General features: G+C 37.8%; 2 protein-coding genes across 3 annotated transcripts; both read left to right on the forward strand.

The window, feature by feature from the left end:
* LOC122651872 (50S ribosomal protein L13, chloroplastic) lies at positions 1-24,984 on the forward strand. Of its 2 annotated transcripts, XM_043845433.1 has the most exons (5): positions 1-11; positions 17,903-18,153; positions 19,719-19,904; positions 24,241-24,411; positions 24,608-24,984. In XM_043845433.1, the coding sequence occupies exons 2-5, from the start codon at positions 17,923-17,925 to the stop codon at positions 24,722-24,724; spliced, it is 705 nt and encodes a 234-aa protein (XP_043701368.1). In that variant the 5' UTR covers positions 1-11; positions 17,903-17,922; the 3' UTR covers positions 24,725-24,984. The 2 variants fall into 2 exon arrangements, with proteins under 2 accessions (XP_043701368.1, XP_043701366.1); XM_043845431.1 differs by lacking the exon at positions 1-11 and having other exon boundaries at positions 17,874-18,153.
* LOC122651871 (citrate synthase, glyoxysomal) lies at positions 7,573-15,328 on the forward strand. Its single transcript, XM_043845430.1, has 13 exons — positions 7,573-7,902; positions 8,112-8,292; positions 8,398-8,483; positions 10,122-10,226; positions 10,375-10,437; positions 10,653-10,762; positions 11,160-11,279; positions 11,365-11,440; positions 11,660-11,733; positions 11,864-11,984; positions 13,426-13,523; positions 13,601-13,724; positions 14,983-15,328. Exons 1-13 carry the CDS (start codon positions 7,657-7,659, stop codon positions 15,112-15,114), a joined length of 1,536 nt encoding a protein of 511 aa, XP_043701365.1. The 5' UTR covers positions 7,573-7,656; the 3' UTR covers positions 15,115-15,328.
* Positions 24,985-25,414: the final 430 nt, after the last annotated feature.

The following is a 25,414-nucleotide window of genomic DNA, read 5'->3' on the forward strand; positions in this document are numbered from 1 at the left end:
AGAGAGAGAGAGTAGCAAACAATTGTAAATTAATTTGAATGCACCCACTTCCTCTATTTATAGAGATGGATGCATCATTTTTAAACACCCATCGAATGGGTGTGTCCATTGATTTGAATCGATAGAATTAAAAGATTTCAATTCAAGCAATCGTAGATATGTGTCTTTTGTTTCCAATGGATTGAATTAAAAGATTCCAATCCAAGTGCTATGAATGCACCTTTGCAAATAGACTTGTCTCTTTAAAGAGACATGCCCATTATGTAAAACTTGGTTAATTAATTAGGATTAGTATGTGACTAAGCCAAAAATCAAGCCAACTTTGAACCAAAAAAATAACCCAAAATCGAGCTAACTTTGAACCAAAAAATATATTAAATAAACTACACCACACTGCACGACTTGGCTCGACATGCACGCATATGCCTCTGTCATTTCTCCTTCCACTTTCAATGCATTGCCCAAAAACTCAAAAACAAAAAAGTCTTATGGGAGAAACCGAAAAAACAAAAAACAAAAGGAAGAATCTCGATTTTTATGAAACTTTATATTATTAAATGGGTTAATGTTCTCTGTGCCGCAGTGCAGCCTGCGCCCAGACAAATGGGTCTGCCATTCAGGGGGGCAGGGTGATCATTTCGCCCACCCCCATGTATCTGGGCACAGCCTGCACCTCGGCACAAAGAACATTTGGCCTTATTAAATACTTTTAATACAACACTCTCTCATCCCACCCGTCTCCTTTGCATATCAAAACATTTCATGCATATTGGATTTGGTCCAAAAAAGTAGAGATGAAAATTTTTCATTAACGCTCAAAAGTCAAGATTTCAATTTGGGCACGCGTGAATGAATAGCCCGGTTATCTACCCAAAAAATAAAATTGGGCATCACTCTCCAGTCTCCTACATTTTTGTGGAAAGGGAAAAGGGGTAACTCTAACACCAAGTGAATTTCCTCTCATTCCCCATAGGACCTCGTTTTGGACTTACAAAGAAGTGTCTCCCTTGTGTTTATAAAGGGATTTTCTTATTAACACTCTTCAAGATGTCAAATAATTTGTAATTTTACCCTTTTGCCCTTTTAGTATAACATACAAAATTTTCCAATGAGGCTAAGCATTCTCATTTCATATGTATATTTGAAAAAATGTGCAAAATAATGACACATTTTGATAGTGACATAATGACATATCACTTTCACATTCTTTTTGAAAATCCTCTTATGCCCTTATGTTAAAAAACTGTGGAGAATTTCTACAAAAAAAAAAAAACACTTTGGAGAATAAGATAAGGGGTAATTGAAAGAGGGTGCCAAATTTTAAATTCACTTATAGAGGTGTCATTCAGACACTCCCATTTATAAAATATCTAACTTGTAATACAATAATAGTAAGTCTTGGTAGCTTACAATTTGATAAAATTGCAACTTCCTACCAGATGTAGGTGCTATAAGCAAAAAGAAATGAAATAACATCAAATTTTCGCCTCCAATATTGCTGGTCGACGGCCACATATGGGGCGTGAATGTGGGCTTTAGTATGATGGACCCAGTTATGGCTTATGAATAACCAAAATATGGGCCTGCATATAAAGTCGATGGGTCTGATGTGGGCTGGTTATCACACGAGTCAATGAGCATAGTCTGGTAGGGCTGGGTCTTCTTCTTCTTCCTATGCTGGCATTGTACTATATCATAGGCCCTAGTGGACATTGCATGTATAAAAAATTAAGCATTGCATCTACATAATGTGTTGAACAAATGGTACTTTATTTACTAGATAAATATATATAGTTTTCCCTTGAATCGCTTTGCAATGACTGTTTCGATGGGGGATCCTGATCTTCTACGGTGCGCTGCTCGTAGCGGGTTGAGCGGTGCAGATTGAGTCGGGCACAAAGGCCGCTTTACCCCTGCCCAAACGCCTTGCCCGAACAGGGTAAGGCGATCATTGCGTGCAAGACCCAGCTGCCTTTGCACCGCACAGGCCGCTACGGGCAGTTGGGCCATAGACGATCTGCATACTTCGATGGGCCTCCCTCTCCATGTCCCTTCCCTTCCGCAACTCTATCTTCACCCCCCACGTCCCCACCTCTATTCATCCTTCTGTTTTTTTTTCAACCCAAATATTATTTGGGACCCAGGACAGCCCCTAAATTTTATTAGAAAAATCAAAGATAAAAGGGGGGGAGGGGGACATAACCTTCCTTACCCCCCAACCCGAGCACAAAGAGCTCTCCCACACCAAATCATAGATACATTACATCCGAAAAACTGGGAGACCAGCTTTGTCTTCACGAATAATACGATAAAGATCTCTTGGAAAAGAAACATCACCCTAAAAAATAAAGTTGTTTAAGGTCTCACAAGCCAAATTTGCAAATCAATCTACTACTCGATTGCTTTCCCGATACGAGAAGCAGATGTGGGCACAAAGTGAATCACATAGGGAAATAACTTCTTGAAACCAAAACCAATAGCTCCACAGATTTCAGGTTCTTTGGGACACCATATTCACAATGAGAGACAAATCAAAATTGATATAGAAATCAAATAGCCCTAAATCCTCACACAATTTTCAGCCTATGTTTAAGCGCTCTTAATTCCACCACTGTAGTCGTACAGAACCCATAAAAATTGAAAAAACCTATAAGAACCTTTCCCCAAAATTCCTAATAATACCTCCTCCCCACTAATACCCAAGTTCCCCTTACTCACTCCATCGACATTTAGCTTCACAAAAATAAAAGGTGAGTTCTAGAAAATGGGAACAAGAGCCTTTGAAATTATAGGAGGGAGTTATAAATTAAATACGTACAAACCAAGGGCGTCCTTCATTGATCGAGGTTTCTTGAATTTATTAAGGAACTAGATTTCTCGAATCCATTCCTTGATTTTTTCAATAACCATAGAGGAAGCACGAGGCCTGCTTTCATCATGTCTCCTATTATTTCTTTCCTTCCATAGCTCCCAGATGATTAATAAAGGCAGCAAATCTTTGATGAACTCACAAATACCCCTAGCACTTGCATGGGAATGCCAAAATAAATTCTTACATCAATATGCAGAGTGGGAGTAAACTCTACATCCATAAGACTGCCCATAAAAATCCCACACCTTGAAAGCAATGGCCCTCGTGATTAGAATATCCCCATATGTTTTCTTTCGAGGGGACCTACAACAGAGACATTTAGAGCCAAAGGGAGGCTGAACCTCATCAATGCATCATCCGTAGAGACTCTCCTATTAAAAAGCCGCCAAGTACCAAAAAGAAAAGATAAAAACCCCTATCTTTGGGAATTTTTCTCCTCTAAGGTTCCCTGTCCGGTTAGGTTCGTAGTTTCCTCTCATAGGGAGGGCGGAAATGACGACCTCACCCCACCTGGGCAGTGTGTTCAGGCAGGGGGTGAGGTCGTCATTTTTGGCCCCCTATGAGAGGAACCTACGAACCTGATTGGGCAAGGAACCTGAGAGGAGTTAGATTCCTTTTTTGGATGCTTGGACCCATTCCATATCCATCTATCATAAGAAACTGTTTAGAAATGGTTACGCACCTCATTCCAAGCTGATTTAGTAGAGAAACTACCATCACTCGCTGAAATCCAAATCAATCTATCCATCCTACTCGACAACCTAATCTTTGAGTTCAAGATGCTTTCTCGAATCTCTTGAGAGTCAATGAAATTCAAGTGAACCTGGTCTCAGTCACCAACAACATTGAACACATCCTTAATTTGGGTGTTAAGATCGAACCTGCATAGTCCCCATCAACTTAGTCTATCAGACGACCAATGCCCAACCAATTATCTAACCAAAAATTCACCTCGCCCAATCTCACTAACCATTTGAATTTAGATAAAACAAAATTTTTATGATCCAAAGTCTTTCGCCAAGTTCTTGAGCCCAACATTCTATAAGAAAACGATGCTCTTCCCATCAGCCAATCCTCAGTGATAACCTTCCGCCTCTTTTTGCCATATGAAACACAAATAGAAACATGATGAGATCCCTCTATTCATCCTATTGAACCAGATAATCACATTAATTTGGGGTTTCCCTCCCCTAGTATCAAGCATGCGTTACGTTCTCTGCAGTTGTGTAAATTGAGAGGAGGAAGAATCCATTGATGCGCACTCCCTTATGCTGCTTGCTTAGAGAAGTCTCTCCCATTTTTCTACGAGGATAAGGGTTTCCACAATGTCACTATAAGAGAAATCTTTCACGTTATACCAATTAATGAGACCAATAATAATAATATTATTTAAGAGAAATCTTTCATGTGGCTTCTGCATGCATTCAGACATAAGAGCATGCTAAAGTACCGCCTTACCCTTATAAAATAAAAATTGGCTCACATACACGCAACAAAGGTTTTATAACACCGCGTTTGGTTGCCTAATTCTTTGGAATGTAATTTTCTAAATACATGAATCTGATTTTAAAAAACCGTTTGGATGAAAAAGTGAATTATCTTCCAAAGATTTACTAAATCTAAAGATCCATAGTTTTAGGGTAAAAAATGAAATCTTGAGATAAATTTTGGGATGGAGTATAAAAGGGCATGAATCTTGAGAATCAAAAAAAATCGCGGAGCTGCCATTCAAAGAGACATGGAAGGGCTCCATCGAAGAGACTTGGAATAGCTCCGTGCGAAAATCGTTTGCAGGTATTCCTTCCTCTTTCTCGCTCTCAATCTCTCTATCTTTCTATGACCATCTCTCTGCTCTCTATCTCTCTCTATGTCTCTTATGATTTTTTAGTTTTTCAAATATTTTCATGTTGTAGGATATTCTTCCTGCAAGTAGCGTTTCCTCCCCAAGAAGAGAAGCAAGGCTTGCTCCAATCTCCATCATCTTCTACCACCTGCTACCTATGTTAACAAAGGGGAAAGCGATCATCTCCATCGTCTTCCAAGCCTAACGTTACAATCTGCTAGGCATCTGCGCCTCCTTCAACTCATCTTCAACATTTGATGTCTGCATCTCCTTCATCTCTTTCTTGTTATTCTGAAATAATGCATTCATACAACCTTAGAGACCTAGGGTTTAAAACCCCTCTCTGATTCCTGCTTCTCTGTTTCCCTTCCTTTCTTCTTCTTTTTAGTATTATTATTCTGAAATAGGGCATTCTTACGTTTAGTGACCCAAGGTTTAAAACCCCCTGTCAAGCAAATTATATATTTTTTGCTTTTTGTTTCTTTGAGATTCTTGTTTGTTTCTCTGACATGGGAATGCAGATTGTTCTTCAACCTTTCCAATCTATTTATATGTGTAGTGCTGTCTACTTAAATTAAATTGCAAATAATATGGACAAGTAAGAAAATGTGTCATTAATTTCATGGTGTTGAAGGAACAGATGTTGTGCACAAAATAACTTTACCCATTAGTTCATCTCTACTTGCTCTCCTTAAGAGAATGTGACCAAAGTAGCGAAGGCATGTCCTACATCAAACTTCATGCACGTTATCTCCATGTCTATATGCATAATCTCTTACAATGGAGTAATAAGCCATGTTCTTCACCCCAATCCAGCTGCATTACTGGTTCTTTCTTTGATCTCTTGTCCTGCAATCATTTTTTTTTCTTCTTGAGGAAAAAAAAAAAAAAAACTGGGCAAAATTGGGAAATAAACAGAAAAAACAGGGTTTTAGTTTGATAACAAGTTGAACAGTGTTTGATTAACTATCTTCAGGCACTACCTCATTCTTTTGAAAAGATCATATGGTCTGGTCTACTGCTTCATTAATCTTAAAACAACCAATTTAATGACCCAAAATATTTCTCTTTTTAACCTTTTCTTTTTCCCTTATAAGAATTTTTCGGGGAAAAAAAAAAACTGGGTTTTCCAACTCTGGTTGGGCATGTATTGATACATAGGTTAGTTTTAACCGAAAAGAAATGAATTATCATGACTTATGATTAAGGTTGGAGAATATTTTCTTGTGGGCATGGAGAGTGGAAATGAAGTTTTTAGGGGAAGATAAAAACACATATTTTTCTTTCCTTAAATAATTCATTTATATCGACTATTTTACGAATTTATTTCACTAGTTGTTTTTAACTTGTTTACAGGAAAAAAATGATGGTTGTGGATTCTTCAAATTTATAGATGAGGGCGAATCTTCCTCTTCAAACTAGCAACAGGGGAATAATGTCAAAGATCTACCAACCATCATACCAACACCACGTCCATTCATAGGCTATTTGGAGGGATACCTCACAACAAAAATTAGAGATTCTGAACATCAAACAAGGTTATGTGAGCATCATACAAAGACGTTGGAGGAGGTGCTTGCTGCTGTAAAAACACTTAATCTTAACAAGTAAATACTAGTGTGGGAGGAGGGAAAGAGATGGTGTAGGACAAAAATTTGTGGCTGCTTAACTTATATTGTATTCGGCACACAGAAACAATTACTATGGATTTTTGACCATATATATCATTTTGTTATTATTATATGTATTTTAATTATGTCGATGTGTCTAATATCATGCTCTCTTCAACTTATTTTTAACATCAATCATTATATGGATTGACTTTTTTGTAAATTAAATTTCTAACAAATTGTGTCAAATTAATATTTTTGGTTAATAATGGCATATTCATAAATTTATGTTATATTAGATTGAGTAGTAACTGAATATGATTAATTATTCAAGGGTACATTAATTGAGTAATAACATTATTTTTAATTATTGTTTAAAATGCCTTGTACTTTTAAATTTAAGATTTAGCAACTGATAAAATTATAATAGCCAAACAGTGTTTCAGATAGATTCAGGATGAATCCATTTGACAGACTCAGGGTAACCAAACAGTTTTTCAGGAAGAATCACATCACAGAATCAAGGTAACCAAACAATTTTTCAGCAAGATTCACGTCACAGAATCAGGGTAACCAAACAGTTTATTTTTCGAAAATACGAATCTACAGAATGTCTATCTAGAAATTCCCATTCAAAATCAATACATACTCCCACAAATTTACGCAATCAAACGCGGTGTAAACGGATCATCGGAGGCTCTACCCAGCCACGTGTTCCATTATTTTTTATTTATTTATTTTAAATTTGTTATGCTTACTGACATATTTGTCATCGATGTTAGTTTCCCAAGACACCTTAAATTATTGCCATCACCCATAAAAATGGCCTTCACCAAACAAAACAAAAAAAAAACCCATAAAAATGTCTCTCTCTTACCAATCACCAGAAACTGAAATTTCTTGATACACTGACCGACTATACCTTTCGATAAACTACGACAAATACCCACCAAATTTAGTACTCAAATCTTTAAACACCGTTGATCCTCCAAGATATCAATCCATTTTCTCATTCATCGCTCATCCAACAACCGTCGATACGTTGGGTCGTAGGCTACGAACACTAATTTTTAGACGTCTCCCTATGTTAGTATTTTCTTTGTGATAAACCCTATCCAAATATTTTTCCACGGAACTATTCTCTTGCTTACGACAAATTGGTTTGGTTGATCGGACTAAAAGACGAAATCACAGGGGAAGCGAAAGGAAGATCTGCCGAGAAGTGAGAGGAAGTTCTTGTTATCGTTAAATTGATCACGAAAGCTCGCATTTATACATAAAAAAGTTAATTTCTTTACCTCTTCTGAGTTTTGTGATTCATAGTAGCTACGATGGGAAATATTGATCCATCGATTGCAGCTCGTGGACGATTGGCTCTTCTGTCAGCTCACTTAGCTCCCGCTGAATCCGCTGGGTTCTCATCCAGTTTGGAAGCTTTGTGTGTTTCTTCTCAAGATCTCGTGCCTTCGCCGGGGAATCTAAAAGGTACTTTGACCATCGTCGACGAGAGAACTGGCAAGAAATACCAAGTTTCGGTTTCTGAAGAAGGAACTGCGAAATCTGCAGATTTTAAGAAGGTAAAGATTTGGTTTTCTGGCGTAATTGATTTTTATTATATTATTGATTTTGAATTTTTAAAGTGCATAATCAGGTTTTCTTTCTCTGGTTTTCAATCTTTGTTGGTGAATTTGGCAACAACTGAAGAACGCCTTGACCATTTTGTTGTTATATTTGTTTTTGTTATTTTCTTTGTTCGGGTATTCACTTGTGGTTATGGAAATGATAGATAACAACCGGAAAGTACGACAAAGGGCTTAAGCTTTATGATCCTGGCTATCTTAATACTGCTCCAGTCCGGTCAACAATCTGTTATATTGACGGGGATGAAGGCATTCTCAGATACAGAGGTTATCCGATTGAAGAGTTGGCTGAGCATAGCTCGTATATGGAAGTGGCCTATTTGTTGAGTAAGTATATCTCTGCAAGAAGTTGTCTAGAGTTTATCTTTCTTTTTCCCTCATAATTCCTTTGTTGATGGTTGTTGCATCCTAAATTATTCTCTTCCTCTGCAGTGTATGGAAATTTGCCCTGTCAAAGTCAATTAGCGGATTGGGAATTCGCAGTCTCTCAACATTCAGCTGTTCCTCAGGGTCTCCTGGTATTTTTTTTTCTTCTACATTCGCAACCCAAAATCATATTTCTAAGTCTTTGACTTCCATTATCAAGTTTACAATGGATCGGTTCTTTTGTCGCCCATAGGAAAATTCAGTAGGAAAGTATTTTGTTATTTCTGTGAGTTATTGCCGTCATTTTTTCTGTCCCTCATCTTGGTGATTCACCTTCAAAGGGACTTTGGCTCAAGGAACTTCTAAATTGGAGGTGACCATTGGAATAGGGGTATCCACATCCCGCACATAAATCATAGTCTGGTCTTTTATACTCAAAGCATCCATATGAGCAACACCTAGGCAGAAAATATTTCCTACGTATTTGTTAATACAAATTGCAAACATTCATCGGAATTTATTAAGCGTTTCCTGGACTGTTGGGGCAACTGAACCTCTTTCTGCCATTCCTTGCTTTTCCATAGAGGAAAAAGTTTTTCTAGTATGGTGAGGCTAGAATGTTTCTCTATTCCAGCACCAAGTTTTGTCACGTGGAACGGTGATGCGGCAAGTTTGACCATGTCGATAGCTAGGTGTATATTGGCTACATGCTAAAAATACTCTCTCCCATGTATTGGCACATTTTCTTTTATTTTCAGCTGTCTATTACCTTTTGGAAAAGCTTCAATTTTTCACTTGATTTTCAGAGCTCCGTTTTCCACTTGGCCGACTCCATTTCAGCTGAAACTTGGTCTGTCCATAAAATTTCAGCTCTCTCCAATCAGCCACGTGGCAAAACTTGGTACTGGACTAAAGAAACCCTTTAGTCTTGCCAAACTAGAAAAACAGTTTTCATACATGAACAACATTAAAAGCCATAGGAGTTATTATGAATTACCTCCACTAACCTATGTTGCAACTTTCATGAACTCTCCCATTTGGATGAATTACCAGCTCTTTGCAATTCAACATTTCTAGATTTGCTTTTCTTCTTTTGTTGGACTGTTTCTAAATTTTTGTATTTGTTCTTCTTTTTTCCTTTTTTGCATGACAAAAAGAACATATGCCCTGCATTATGAATATCCCTTTTCCTCAAAAGAGAAAAAAGAAAAAGAAAAAAAAAGTTTCTAGATTGTGGAGACAACATTTCATATACACATGCCCTTAATGTAGGGATGACTTATAGTTTTCCTGAATTCACCATTGTTTTCTGCCTAATTATTTCTGTTCATTAGAGAGGGAACTGTTGGTATGCTCTCATTTGGTGCAAGTGTCCAACTCATTTCACTATGCTTGATTATTTTTATAGTGACTTCTTATTTTGGATAGATTTCATTGTTGTGGGTAAATATTGAATTTACCAAGTGGATTAGCCCTGAGGCTTATGCCTTAAAAAAAAGGCAAACCATGTTCTTAATTGATTTTATACGATGGATGAGCCGAGATACCGCATTCCTCTTGATTGCAGTAGTGATCTACCAATAGAAATGCATGAATAACTGTTTAAAGCATACTGTATTACTTTTGATGAGGCTCTGGGCATCAAGAAAAATAGAATTTTTTTGATCATTTGAGATTTCATGAGCAAAAGAATTTGGTAGACCATTTAATAGCCATGATTTATTTATGCCAAACCAACAGGATATTTGTTTTTTACTAAATTGTGGTTTCTTTATAATTTTCTTGTGTAGGATATCATACAGGCAATGCCTCATGATGCACATCCAATGGGTGTGCTTGTCAGTGCGATGAGTGCTCTTTCTGTCTTCCATCCAGACGCCAATCCTGCTCTCAGAGTAATTTTATAGTTTGAAATTTGTTTTCATATATTAGAAGGGAAAATATAACTTTTATTAGTTCTTCAAGACTTAGCTAATTCAATAGTATTCTGCGTCTCTGAGGTCCTAAAACATTTTTTAATGTTTCATCTATTTGTTGAAACAGGGCCAAGATCTTTATCAGTCAAAACAAGTGAGAGATAAGCAAATAGCACGTATACTTGGAAAGGTTTGCTTTTATACATTTGTTTCTTGACTTCCTGTCAATCTCTACTTTCCTCCTTTCCTTCTCTTTATTGTTTTTCAGGAGATTAAGATGATTTAGTGGCTTTATGCAAATTTATGCTTCAGTTTATTCACTGTATAATTTTAGTCCTCAAAATTTGAATGCCATTTTGTTCTGATTTTCTCAGCTAACTTATAAAACAACCATTTTATTTGCAGGTACCCACAATCGCAGCAGCAGCTTATTTGAGGCTGGCTGGAAGACCGCCTGTTCTTCCTTCTAGTAACCTTTCTTATTCAGAAAACTTCTTATATATGTTGGATTCCTTGTAAGTTTGACTACTAATTTTCTTCATCATATTTAAATTTTCAAGAACTTAAAATTTTTGCATCTCTTGGTCATTTTGGTATAGTTCTACTTTTCCTTCTGAACATTTTTCTCCTCATAGTACTATGATCTTGACTTTTCATCTTTTTTGAAAGAGAAATAATAATGAAAATAATACTATCTAGTGAAATAGTAGGCTTCGTATTTTGGAGACAGAAAATTTTATTCGTCTGAGCCTGCAATAGCTGTCATGAGTAAATACTTTAGCTTCCACATGCATCATATTTAACTTTTTGTCATCATACACAACATACTCATGAGCAATGAACTACAATACTAGCACTATGGGATTTTTCAGGATTCATCTCATCTAGTTGGATTTTTTTTCCAAATTGCAGGGGAAACCGGTCTTACAAACCTAACCCTCGGCTTGCTCGAGTTATAGATATTCTCTTCATACTGCATGCAGAACATGAAATGAATTGCTCCACAGCTGCTGCCAGGCATCTGGCATCTAGGTATGCATATTATATGCTATACTCCAAACAATTAACACCTAATGTTATAGTGCTTGTTTGATGTAACTAATACTATCACTTGCAGTGGTGTGGATGTCTACACTGCTCTTGCTGGAGCTGTTGGGGCATTGTATGGTCCTCTTCATGGTGGAGCAAATGAGGTATCAATGAAGTTTTATGTTTATGTTCTGTACGTTCCTCCATGCTTTAGAGGCAGGCAGTTATTTAGTTTAAACATTACTGTCCATTGATCATGTGTCTAAGTTGTGTCCATCCATAAAACCTAGCTTTTGTGCTTTAAAGTATCTCATTCCGTGCCCCTGATCTTGGGCAATGATGAGCTGAATAAGATGGTGTAATTGTTATCTTGTTCAATATAGGCTGTTCTAAAGATGCTGAGCGAGATTGGAACAGTTGAGAATATTCCTGAGTTCATTGAAGGTGTGAAAAACAGGTGAGTCTTTCTGCTATAAAGTGATAATTTTCAAGGAAGCCTTGACGCAACGGTTAAGTGTTGGTACGGAATAATTTTTTGTTAAGTTTTTATTGTTTCTTATGTTTTTTTTACCACCTTTTGTGTTCAGGAAGCGAAAGATGTCTGGTTTTGGGCATCGTGTATACAAAAACTATGATCCCCGTGCAAAGGTTATACGGAAGCTGGCAGAGGAAGTCTTTTCCATTGTTGGGCGGGATCCTCTTATCGAGGTCTTTCTCTTTCTTTGTTGGTAAAACATTTGATTTCAAATTCATAGCATGGAGGGCAAAAGGTGCCTACTTTGCCGGCCCTTGTGTGTCTATGCCCAATATCTACTTGTATTATTCTATTCAACTATGCTGCAAATTTTGCTACATCTCTGCTTTTAAAGTTCAAAGAAGCAGAATCATCCAATATCCTGTAATGGAATGTCCATCCATGGGAGCACTAGATTCTGAAGCCAAGAAATATGGTTCAAAAAAATTGTAAAGCGTTGGAAGTCTCTACAACCCTGATTGATGTAAGGAGACCCTCAATCAAACCCCATGAGATATTATCCATCCTTATGGCACTACTGGAGCCTCATGAATATTCCTAAAAATTAATGAGCAAGCAATTTTTTTGTGTCATATATACTTTCCTGATATGAAAGTAGTCTGTTTAGGCTAACCATCTCGTTAGTGACATCTTCTACCTCTTTGTAATGATTTTTATGTGACATTACGACACGCAATGGTCTATACTCTTCAGTAAGATCAGGTGTCAGGGCACTGATTTGGTAGTAGATTTAGGAGAGTTGAATTTGTCTTTCTACATCTTATTCCATCTGAAGGAACTGTTTGCTGCAGGTACCATCTTCTGCCCCAAAATTTCCCTCATCCATTTGAAAAGAAACACAGAGCACATCTGGCCCCAGGGCCTTAAAGTCTTTAATACCAAACAAGCTTCTTTAGTCTCATTTTCATTTGGCTCTCCCAGGTCTATGACACTGTTACTGTCAGTTTACCATGCAAATACCCTTCTGGTTATCGACTGAAATATGCAGATCTTCCTGCTTCACTTTCGGGGAGTTTCTCTAGTTAGATTGTATGTGTCTATTAATTTCTCCCCCTTGATTGTCAAATATGACAATATTCTATTTATAGACTTCTGGTTGCATGGGAATGGTAGAAAAAATTAGTATTCGAGTCATACTCAATCGAACCAGTCCACCCAAGATTGTTGATGAAGAAATGTCTCCTGATATTTTCCTGTTTAATTAGGATAAGGCTTATTTGAGTTCAGTTGAGATTAAATGACTCCTCATATCTCGCCAGCGTGGAATAATTCTCATGGGCTTCTCTCTGAGCAGTAGCTAGATCATGATTAAGAGGAACCAGCTGGAGCTCTGATTGAGTCCTCTCTAATGCTTCAAAATCCGCCTTCACCTGCTCCCTTTGGTCTATAAACTTCAGTTTGCTCCAAGGCTTAAATTTGGCTTTCAGATGCTTCAACTCACTGTCCAATCTGAACATAGGACTGGTCTTTTTTAAACAAAGATCTAAGTAATTTATAGAAGTAATGTGCTCTGAAGCTCATTTTAGTCTTCAGTTATCCTGGGGGCTGGATTTTTCTCACATATAAACAGTTTAAATCTTTATATTATTTCTTAAAATTTTTTACAATTTTCAGGTGGCTGTTGCATTGGAGAAGGCTGCTCTGTCGGATGAATACTTTGTTAAGAGGAAGCTTTATCCAAATGTTGATTTCTATTCTGGATTAATTTATAGGTAATAGCTCTGAACATAAATTTATCTTCCTCTTCCAAGTGTTGCCATTCACTGATATGTTTATATTTGTTAACCAGAGCTATGGGATTTCCAACGGAATTCTTCCCTGTTTTGTTTGCAATCCCTCGCATGGCTGGCTACTTATCTCATTGGCGTGAGTCTCTGGATGATCCTGATACGAAGATCATGAGGCCACAACAGGTTAGTCCCATAACTCATAATGAAATTCATTGTGCTTTGGCTTTAATAGAAACTATTAGATCTTTTTTCTCTTTAAGAAAAATGGTTAGGACTACCTAGATTTGCCTAATTTTGCAGAAATATCCCCTTGAGGATAATAATGTCCCTTTAAGCTGTAAATGTCCTTCCTCTCTCTCTTTTGCCCTTCATTTGATTGATTTAATGAATGTCACATCCTTGATGCATGAGATAAATTTCAATATCAAACATTGTACTGTAAAGTACTTTTAGTTTTTCAACTTTTATTGAGGAGATGTAGGGTAACATGTGGGTGGTGGTGGTTGATCGAGTTTTATCTTCCAATGAAAGCATACTTAGAAGTTCTGAAGAGTTTTGAATTGAAGATTCTGGCATGGGTGGCTAATGATTTTGATTTTAGCAATTTGTGAGACTAAGAATAGAGCCATCTTTAGGTAGACATCCTTTAATATTGTTAGGTATTTATCATCATGTCTTGAACTACATTGTGATGCTTCCAATTTTATGAGACTATTCATTGATCCATCCTTAGTGGTGATGACTTTTACATTGCAAGGGGCTTTATCACCATTTGTTGAACTGATATGGTGAGGGAAGAGATTAAACCCAGGCTGTTGCCCATTGTTGTCAATGCCCAAAGTAGTCCATGGGGTCGCCTAGGTTCAGCCCCACATTTTTTTATTCTGGCTGTTCCAGTTTTGCCTTTGTTTCTTGACCATTGAATTCTTCGTTCATTAAAATATGCATGACCGTTGTTGTGGATTTGGTGTGCATAGAAATGAATTGTATTTCTGACTTCTTTTTCTGTTGGTTCAATGTTAATGTGGGAACGAAGTGAACATATTGGATTCCTAAGAACTTGAAAGAGTTTCCATGGAGAACCTACTGAAAAAATAGAGAGAAATGACCAAGGAGCTTGTACTTGAACCTATACTTGATTATTTGATTGTTTTCGTTTTATTTACTTCCACATAGAAGCATAATATTTTTAGGGAAAGAGAACTGTATCTGGTCGTGTGTGGTGCACCGCCTCTGTGCCCATACATCGCGTGAAATGACCACTGTGCCCTCAGTGATTTTCGCATTTTCACGGGGGTGCAGCGGCCCCGCACACGACCCGGTAGAGTTCTTTCTCCCGTTTTTTTATTTAATCTACTACAGGTGGAGTAAAATCCATTTTGTGTCTTCGTTCTTTTGGCATCTTTTTAGCATTAATGTAACTATAATTGAAACTTTTCAGGTATACACCGGGGTATGGCTACGACATTATATGCCACTTAAAGAGCGTCTGGTTTCAGCTGATGCTGATAAACTTGGTCAAGTGTCAGTTTCAAATGCAACAAAGCGGAGGTTGGCTGGAGCTGGACTTTAGTTAATCAGATCTGCATGAGCATTTCTCGACAAAAAAAAAGAAAAAATAAATAATTTCACGCCTCCGTGTAGCAATTTGCAGCAAGAGTACTTGAAAGACAGAAAGGTCCATGAAATCTTTGTGGATCCTGAGTAATAAAAGTATCATGTAATTTGGAGCATGATCTAAAGGCTATCCTTAAAATTACATTGAAAGGAAATATGGCTAATGATCTGTGTATGTTATTTTCTTTCTGTTTTTTCCCGTAAGGTTATGTTTGTAAGGCAAGAGAAGAAGAAACTAAAAAAATTGAATTTTTTTTAAAATGAAACTAATTGTTGTTTCTTTGTAAACTATTACACTAAAACTTTATTGAAGGGTATGTTTGCCTGGTTAGAAAATAATTTTTTTTTCTATCCATTTCTTGTCAATCAAACATACCTTAAAAAATTTTATATTTACATGGTAAAAATGTTCAATGTTTGTTTGTAGCCTACAGTAGGTGAACACTACTTCACCCATGGATTAGTAAGAGGCCCCGGATGGGGATTATATTGATCATGGATGGATAGATGAATCCTTCTCCATGGGTGAAGGAAAACTTTTGCCTTCATATTTTAAAGAATTATGAGCTATATCTATGTGGATCGAGTGTTTCACGACCCACGGTGAATGGGATTCAATTCACCGAGGGGTGGGAGGGTAGGAATGGGTATTGGGAGGGTATTTTGGAATATACAAAAACCCTAGGAGGGATTTGGGAACCATAGGATGATGGGTGAATTGTCTTCTATGCGCCGAGGAAAACTTTGATCTATCTAGGGACAATCTTTTCTTCTTAAGAGTGTATCCTACTCTCCTAGAGTCTGAATTTTTATCACTTGCGGTTCCCCTGCCCGGTACAGTTCCCTAGTGCCTCTAATAAAAGGGGGTGGATCCCACCCGGGTAGTATGTTCGATCAGGTGGTGAAATGGTCATTTCAGCCTCCCCTATGAGAGGAACCGCACAACCGTATCGGTCTGCGAACCTCAGGGGATAAAGGTCCCCTAGACTCCTCTGGCTATCTCTCTCCTTCCCTTCCCTGACATGACCTCTCTGCCCCTTGGAATGTTTTGTTTCCTGTTGCGTAGGCTATCCGCCTAGATAGGAAATACTCTCCCCTATTTTATTTTTGGGAAAATATCAAAAAAATATTTAGGTGTTGAACATTGTAGAAACTTTTGAGGTGCATTTTTTTTAAAATCTTGTATCAAATGAAGGTACAACCTCTGCAGTACACGGCGGGGCGGCAGTGCACATCCGATGGTACAACAGAGGCCATGTGTGCCACGTGAGCTCTGCTATGCCGTCGGATGTGCACTGCTGCCCCGTCGGTACTGCAGAGGATCCTGGTCCAGGTACAGAAAGTTAGGGACCGAGCCTCTTGATAAAAGTGGTATTCTCATTCTTGCAGTTCAAGATGCAAGAGTGAGAGTGCATACACAATTCTCAAGTTCAAATGGATGAGTGCGCACACAAGCAAAACTGAACCCATGTTTACGACGGTCCATTTCAGATCAGTTAGCCCTTTTGAAGGGGTTTCATTTTGCTCCAGGATCTTGGTGGCAAGTAGTCCTTTTCTAGGGCTCCACTCCAGCACTAGGTCATTCCTTTCGGGTGAGATTTGGGACTGATGAGTGATTGCTCTGATACCACAGATACAGATCTTAAGAGAACTCAACCCTATAAATCGACTTATAAGTGATGGTACCTAAAACCATATCAATCCACATCAAATCACACTTCTGTAACCCACGTGGGATCAGCCCCCCCCCCCCCCTCTCCATATGATTAATAATATGGGATTGTAACAACATGCTTCATGTAAATTCACATTTTGAATTAGTAATAGAGTTCTAAACGGAAAAAAAAAAAAACATATTGATTCAATAAAAAACCCTAGATATGCTTCCTATGTTCACCATTAAAATTTTACTCTCAATGAAACTTCACATCATTGTGCATCTTCATTCCTTTTCTATACCTAACTATGACTTCAGAGCCGCTAGCTACTTTTCAACATAATTCTCCTATATTTTTGCTCCCACACCCTCTCTCTTTCTCGCACTGCACCTTGGGTACTGCAGCATTTGAACTGCTGCTACCCATCCAACTCTTTAATACAATGGCATGTAATTACATATTTTAGTTTACAATTACAATTGACCCAATTCAACTCTACAGATTCTTATCCTAATGCAAAATCAACTAAAAATACTCTACATGTTGGTTATATTAACTTAAGAGAGGGATCGCTATGATAGTACTATGAGAAGGAATTTATGCGTCACACCAATGGCAATGCAAAGAATGGTATCTTTCACATATCATTATGCAAAAAGGTACACATTAGAATCTGCACTCTGACGTCATACGTTTCCTTTTCCCAATAACTTAACAAGGGCCACTCTCGGTAAGTTGAACTCAGGGTTTTAGGAATTGGTTTCGTATCGGTATCAAAACTGAATCAACTGATAGACTGATTCAGTACAAATTTGTGGTTTTTAATGAAAAAATGAAACAAAGTTTTGCTTTAGTATGGGACCGATATGAACCGACACATTATAGTCGTATTTTATTTTGATACCGGTCCGATACTGTGAACCTAATCCCAGGTTGAACTCTAATCAGTTCAGAAAGAAGGGCTTCGCTTGGGCTTTGTCTCTTATCACGGTCACGCTAGTCTGCACCTTATCCAGTTTGTTCTAGTTGGAGGGACTCCTACTCTTCTCCATTCTTCAAATGGGAAAGAACCGCATTGCAACGTAGGAGAACTAGCGAGAGAGAAAATGGCTAGTACCTACTCCTCGGCTCTTCTCGCATCTCCTTCTGTTAACCCCTCCTCGGTTGCTCCCTTGAAGACTTCGTTTCTTGGGTTTCCAGTTGCGGCTTCGAATCCTTCTTTTCGTACTCGAGCACTTCCTTCTGCGGGGCAGACCCTTCATATCCGGTGTCAGAGTACCCCAGTATTCCCCAAAGGTCAAGAATGGATGTTTGATGAATCTCTTCTCGATGGACCGGTATCTCTCTCTATTCCCACCCCATTCTAGCTCACTTTGAGTTCTTCATTTAGTTTCCAGTGATTGTAATGCTTCTTTCCTGAATCTTATTATGCAATTTAGCTTTAGAATCATCAGAACCTTCTTTTTTTTGGGGAGGGGGTGTTGGTGGGCTGTATTGACGGGAAAACCTGCTTTCTTAACCTCTACTTTGACGCCCGTGGAGGTGAATTCCTTTAAATTCTCACTCTCCACAAGCGTCCTAACTAGGCTGTAAAAGAAGAGCAGCAATTTTCGCTGCGACCAGAAGCTTTGAAGTAGGATGATAGTCTGTATCTCTTGACACAAATACCGTAGATTTGGCTGGTTCCAGAATGAGCATAGGGAGTGAGTGTCTGAGTGACCTACAATAATTAGGTAAAGGTGGAAGCTGTTTCCTTTATCGGTTCCCCTTGGGGTAAGAATTGTAAGGTGCTGCTGCTATTAAGTAATAAGGCCAAAAAAAAGTTTCTTACTTCCTGAATTATGCTAACAGTAGGTTAACTTGGGGAAAATTCAAAGTATTATCAGTAATTGAGTGATGACAAGATTTGTACTAAATAGAACATCCAAGGTTGTGGAATTGCCCTAACTATTGAAAAAAAAAGGGGGTTGAGGAATTGCAATCTGCAGAAAAAAAGGCAAGCGCAGCCTTAAATCCTGTGTACACGATTTTATGGTGTTGCCCTTTCTTGTGTATTCAGCAAAGAGCTTCATTAAGACCAATATGAAATTAATAAAAATGTCACTGATTGAAACTGAATTGTTGCTTATAAAAGGAGGCAATGGTTCAAAGCAAATGATGGTGTTCTTTGTATTGAAGTAGTCCGTGCCCCCAACATGTCCACTTGTCTTTTATTTGTAAGTTAGCCTTACTAGAATGATACTTATCACCGTTTTTGGGATTAGCTACTGGATTGCTATCTTGTTAGTCAAGTCAAACGGTGTCTTCTTTTGTTAAAACTGGCCAAACTAACCTTTTACAATCAGATTCTTTGTCAGACCAAATGAGATAAGCCTGTCATTGATAAATTTTCAGACCAAACTTAACTCTAGTGACATATGCTTAAGATTCAGCATCCTGTGCATTTTTGTTCTGGATAGGTAAACAAAGAATAATGTTCCAAGATTCCCCCCAAGGGCTGTAGAGGAATTGAACTCAAGACGCTTTCTTAGGCATGGTCCCAAGTCCCACCAAGTTACGCCCCTTGAGGATCATAGTTTGCATTTAATCTGTGTGAATATGACACCTAATGCTTGCACAAGCCAATGCATACTACTCTGTTTGGAATTTTGAAACTACTACATTCATGATTGTGGGTTCTAAACTTTTTAATATTCATCCTAATCTCCTTGCCAGATGGAACTTTGTCAGTAATGTCTTCTCGCTAATATTATTCTAACCGTCTGACAGTAAATCTGACACAAGATTTTCCATTAAATTTTTTTTTTTCACTTACGACGCTGCATGACAAATTCATTATTGCTCCCACCCAGTCTTTTTTAATACTATTTTCTTTTAACAATATCTGAATTTATTTTCTCAGGATGTTTGGAATACTACATGGTACCCAAAAGCTGCAGATCATGTAAACACGGAAAAACCTTGGTATATTGTTGATGCTAATGACAAAATTTTGGGGAGACTAGCATCGACAATTGCTATTTATATACGTGGAAAGAATCTGGCAACATATACCCCCAGTGTGGACATGGGAGCATTTGTTATTGTGGTATTTGTTTACGTTGGAAGTGCCAATCATCTATTTTTCTTGTGGCCATCCCACTGCCGTCCAAAATTATACCTGTGATTTATAGTTTGTTACCAGACTTAGTTATTTCCATGTTGTTGGTATCGCTGGATTTGTCCTTTTTCTGTTTTCCTTATTTTATTTCTCTATTATTCTTTAACATTAGTTTGTTGTTTTATGTTTATAGTAGATATAAACTTCAAATTTTATTTCCATTGTTAATCTGAGTTCCATGCAGATTCATAGTCCCTCTCTGTTATCTACTCTCCTTTTCTCCTCTTTCCGTTATTATCTCTACATATGCTATTGCAACTCTTACTCTGTTTTTCCTCTTGGAACCAAGAGTAACCTTTTTGCTTCATGACCCTTATAATGGAAATCCTGCAATAAACTTCCATCTTCTCTTATGATGATCATGGTTTTTCTTTTTGGTCTTTGTAACAATACCAAGAATAAGAAATTAGCACATGCACATGTAATAGAAAAGGAAGAAGATGAGAAGATAAAAGAGAGAGGAAAGAAAAAAGAAGAGACGAGAGAAAGAAGAAGAAGCTCACAATAGAAATAGAATACCTAGCCATGAACCTCCACATTATATTTATAAAACACTAAATAGGGTGAAATTACAGTAAAGGACAGACCTAAAGTAGTTTCATTATGTAATAAGATTACCTCCAACAAATGTACATTACCCAGTTGTTAAACGCCGATCACCATCAGAACTGGCCCAGTCAACATTTGAATAACCAACAATATCAGCATGACCATAACACTTGTACTCTTGTAGATAACTTTTTCCCTGGAGAACTCTTAAGATTCTTGAGAATACGACACGTCACTTCCCAATGAGTCTGACTGGGTTTCTCCATGAACTGACTAATAACACCAACAACAAAAGAAATTTTGGTTTGGTTGCAGTGAGATATATAAGTTTACCAACCTAACATTCGTACTGAATTACTGATGCTTATCAATAAATTCCTTGTCGACACAAGTTCCAAATTTTTATGGGGATGCCGGATACATAGGGGTATCAACTGGATTATAACCCAACATTCCAGTCTCAGTCAATAGGTCAATAACATATTTTCTCTGGGATAGGCTGACACCTTTTTACGACGAACAACTTTAATACCCAGAAAATACTGGAGAACCCCCAAATATTTCATCTGAAAATGTTGCTGTAAATAGGCCTTTACATCTTCTATACTAGATAGATTGTTGCCAGACACGATGATATCATCAAAATAGACAACTAATTTAATTACCTGAGAACCTTGATGACGAATAAATAGAGAGTGATTAGATAGCACTACAAGAACCCATAACCAAATACAACTTTACTGAATTTATAAAATCAGGCCCGCGTCAGAACTTCGATAGGCGAGAGGTGTAAGCACCGTGAGGTGTGAAGTGATCTCGTACTCGACTTTCACTTTCCAGTGGTCAGTCTCGCTACCTCTTTAGTTGCCGCCCCTACTTGACTTGCTCATGAGCCGTAGCTTGCTCGGGCCTAGCAAAGAAAATTTGGGATACTATAGGATTTCCCCCTTCAAAATCGGACGTGAAGGTTTCCTCTCATCCGGCTCAAGTAGTTACACCAAATAGAGATAAAGAAGGGGGTTCTCGCTTTCAATTTTTGTTCTAGAAACCCCCAAAAGAACTACTCCTTACTCAAGTTCCCAGACTGTTTCAAACTATATATTGTTCACCGAAGGCGGCAAACTTTTTGTGCAGTCTCCCCCTGAGCAACATACCTAGGAGGTTGCTCCATGTATACTTCCTCTAATAAATCACTATAGAGAAGCATTTTTTATATTGAGCTGAAAAATAGGCCAATCATAACTAACACATAGTTCAATGTTCCTTTGTATGGTTGTAGACTTTCAGAGCTTAGGCCCATAAGAGATAATTAGATGTTCCATTGAGCTTAATAGCATTGATTTTTGGACTGACTGAATCCACAAGAGGCCTCGAGTCAGCCTTTAAAACATGAAGGATAAAATTCCATTAACAAAAAATTATAGGGAAAAAACAAATCACAAACTATCACCCACAATCAAATCCTCAAGTCAAATCACAAGGTAGAATAAAGATCACAGAGCCACCCAACATCAGAATAATATGAAATCTCAGTGAAATCAGAAAACCAGAATAAAAGGGTAAAATATTCCAAACCCCAGGATGTGAAAACACTTACTGCACAGAGAAGTAACTCCTCAAAATCGCATAGAGCTAGAGTGATCTGATAAAGCTGAAATTTGAGGCACTCCTTCAGCAGTACAGAGAATTTTTCTGCAAATTATCACAGCATTTCGCCATGGGGTAGATAACTTCTTGGAAATCACCCTTTGGAATTAGGGTTTCTCAAGAAACTGCAGAAAACTAGGTCTGAGAGTCAAATCACCATAAACCGGTTTCTCATATAGAAGAATATCACCATACATAGGGCAGGAAGAAGATCAGATCACAGCACCATCACTAAACTGTACCGCAGGAGAAATTTTTTTTGCACAGATAGCCAGAAAGAGAACGTTGTGCATATATGTAATTCTGATCAATTCATTCCACAGCAAAGCTTGAACATCATCAACCTCAGAAACCCTAGTTTTCACGTTATCACAGCTCGGGTTTTATTACACATAGGGCAGCATTGGTTTCTGTGAACCATGGGAAGAAGAAAACCCTAAAAGGATCTCCAAGATTGAAAGGTAGGATCACAGTACTGATTCCTTATTGGTCTGATACCATGTAACAAACTAACAATACCAACAATAAGAAATCAGCACATTCACATGTAACAGAAAAGAAAGAAGATGAGAAGATGAGAGAGAGAGTGAGAGGCTCACGGTAGGATTAGAATGCCTAACCGTGACCCTCCACCTTATATTTATTAACACTAATTAGGGTGAAATTACAGTAAAGGACAGACTTAATTAGTATCATTACACAAAAGCCCATCAACAATGAATAAATACCAAAAACAGCCCTTTGCCTGCGGTACACATTATTGACAATTTTCATATCTCAAAAGCTCAAATTTTTTACTTGGGTTCAAGCCTGTAGCTCTTTTTTTTTTTTGTTTTTTGACATTGTGCTGCAGCCTTGTGCTTCTAATTGGATCCAACTGAACCCTACCATGAGGGAGGGGGGGGGGGAAGAGAGTAAAATCTGTTATAGCTGCCCTGCCAAGTCCAACAGCGAAATTTGAGATACAGATCCAGGATGAAATTACTTTTGTAAATTAAATTAGTGCTTACTGTTGTTGTAAAATTGGAGTTCCAGATAAAGATGTTAGGGCAAAGAGCTAGCTCATTTTATGCCTTGTTGTGTTGGTTAGCACATGTATTAATGTGCATACATATGTATATTTCTATGTATGGATTAAAGATCCTAGAGCTAGACACACTACAGGTATGTACGTATGGAAGACATGTGAATTTACTTCATTGGTAGAGTCAGTTGGTATTTATACCTTAGCTCTGGTTTCAGAAACTTCTTTTACCTACCCAATGTTCAATCAGTATCCCACTTCAGATAGTAAAATGAAAAATAAAAAGAGAGAAGCTCGTGGATATTTTAGCCTAACTCGGCCTAAGTTATTTAAGTTCTGGTTGGACTTGGGTTGAGCACCTCAGGTTGGTTCTGCAGTCAGGTCAGACTACAAGGTGGTTAACTTGACCCAACCTGCCCAGGTGGCTCCTTACCACTTTGTCTCTTTCCTAGAACTAGGACTTTGGTTGTGTATTCAAAGTTCATCCTCTGGAATTTTGCTTTTCTTTTTATTTGGATGGCATTCTCGAACTGTATTGTATTGATTATGTAATGTCCAGAAAAGCGCCTCATGCCAAACATAGGTTTTATGTGTAGATAAGAGCAGCCAGAGGACCTGCTGTTTTATGCACTGTATCTCTGGAACATGATGTGTTTCCCAATTTTGGTCTACAACAGCTTAAAATTCTGTGGCCTCTTCTTTCATTTGCAGTCTTGGACCACATGAGATGAGAGAAACTCTCAGGATATTTGATGATACCTAATTGTGAATTGTGACTTTCAGAGGGTGGTTGTTGGTTTCTATTTGGTGATTTGGATTTTTATTTTCATTTTATCTTTTTGGTTCTACACCACTACAGTTTAAAGATTTCAAATATCATGACTGCATCTTCAATTGGGTTCTGGTCTCACTTAAAGCTTGTATTTCTTTTCAAGTACTTGTATTGCTGCTCAAAAATAATGTCCATGTATTTATTATATTAATAAAATCTTACCTTAGGGGGGAGGTGGGGAATCTTAAGAGTTGTTTTTGTACTTGAAATAGGTGAATGCAGAAAAAGTGGCTGTATCTGGTAAGAAGAGGACACAGAAACTCTATAGGAGGCATTCAGGAAGGCCTGGTGGTATGAAGGTGGAGACATTTGATCAACTCCAACAAAGGATTCCAGAAAGAATAATCGAACATGCTGTCCGTGGGATGCTCCCTAAAGGCCGAGTAAGTTATTTAACTATTTGTTATATTAGAATTTTGTTTTTCTTTTCATTTTTTTGCACGGAAAGGAAGGACGGCTCACAACACTCAGAATTCATTGTGAAAGTTACTGGACCAATTGCAATGTTAATTAACCCTGAAAGATAATTGTCAAAACTACTTTCCGTTCTAACCTGTTCATCTGGATTGGGATGTGCAGTTGGGTAGGGCTCTCTTCAATCATCTCAAGGTGTACAAGGGTCCGGACCACCCGCATGAGGCCCAAATGCCCATTGAGCTGCCCATAAGGGACAAGAGGATACAAATACAGAAGTAGGTGTGGCACTTACTGTTGCTGATCACTTTGCATGTATTCACTGGTCTTCCATGCTTCAAATTCTAATATTCTGTGTGGAGAGTTTCTAGGGTGGTAGTTAGAAGCTAAGTTGCATTTTCACTTCCTATCTTCTGCTGTATGATGGAGTAATATGTTCAGAACTACAATTTCTATTATGTGTACGATCCATCGGAAGGAAACATGTGTTTGATTAATTGAGACTTAAATTTAGTGGTTGGAGTGATGGGAGGTCCTTTTTTTTTATGATGGAATGATGGGAGGTCCTTTTTGTATTGTTAAATCTCGTATGAAGAGGTGGTACAGAACACTTGTGAAATGTTGGTGTCTTTCTGCTTTTGCTTGTTAAGTGTAACTATTTTGCTTGGGCTATACATAGGGCAGTTCCAGAGTCAAAACTAATCTGCTGGTCCAAACCGCGGTGTTTTTAAATTGGCTTTGATCAAATCAGTAATGCGTTGATCCATTTGTAACTTGTAGAATGATTAATCTCATTTTTAGCCAGAAGAACAATTGGATCATAAAGGTCTAATTGGGTTCAACCGGCTATGAAAATGCAATGTTGGAACAGTCCTACAATTTTTCAACTTTAACAAGCTCGAACGATTAACCTTTTTTTTTGGAGCAAAGCTCGAACGATTAGCTTGATATACCTATATACCTGAAAAAGAG

Source organism: Telopea speciosissima, chromosome 2, assembly GCF_018873765.1.
Source record: "Telopea speciosissima isolate NSW1024214 ecotype Mountain lineage chromosome 2, Tspe_v1, whole genome shotgun sequence".
NCBI lineage: Eukaryota > Viridiplantae > Streptophyta > Magnoliopsida > Proteales > Proteaceae > Telopea > Telopea speciosissima.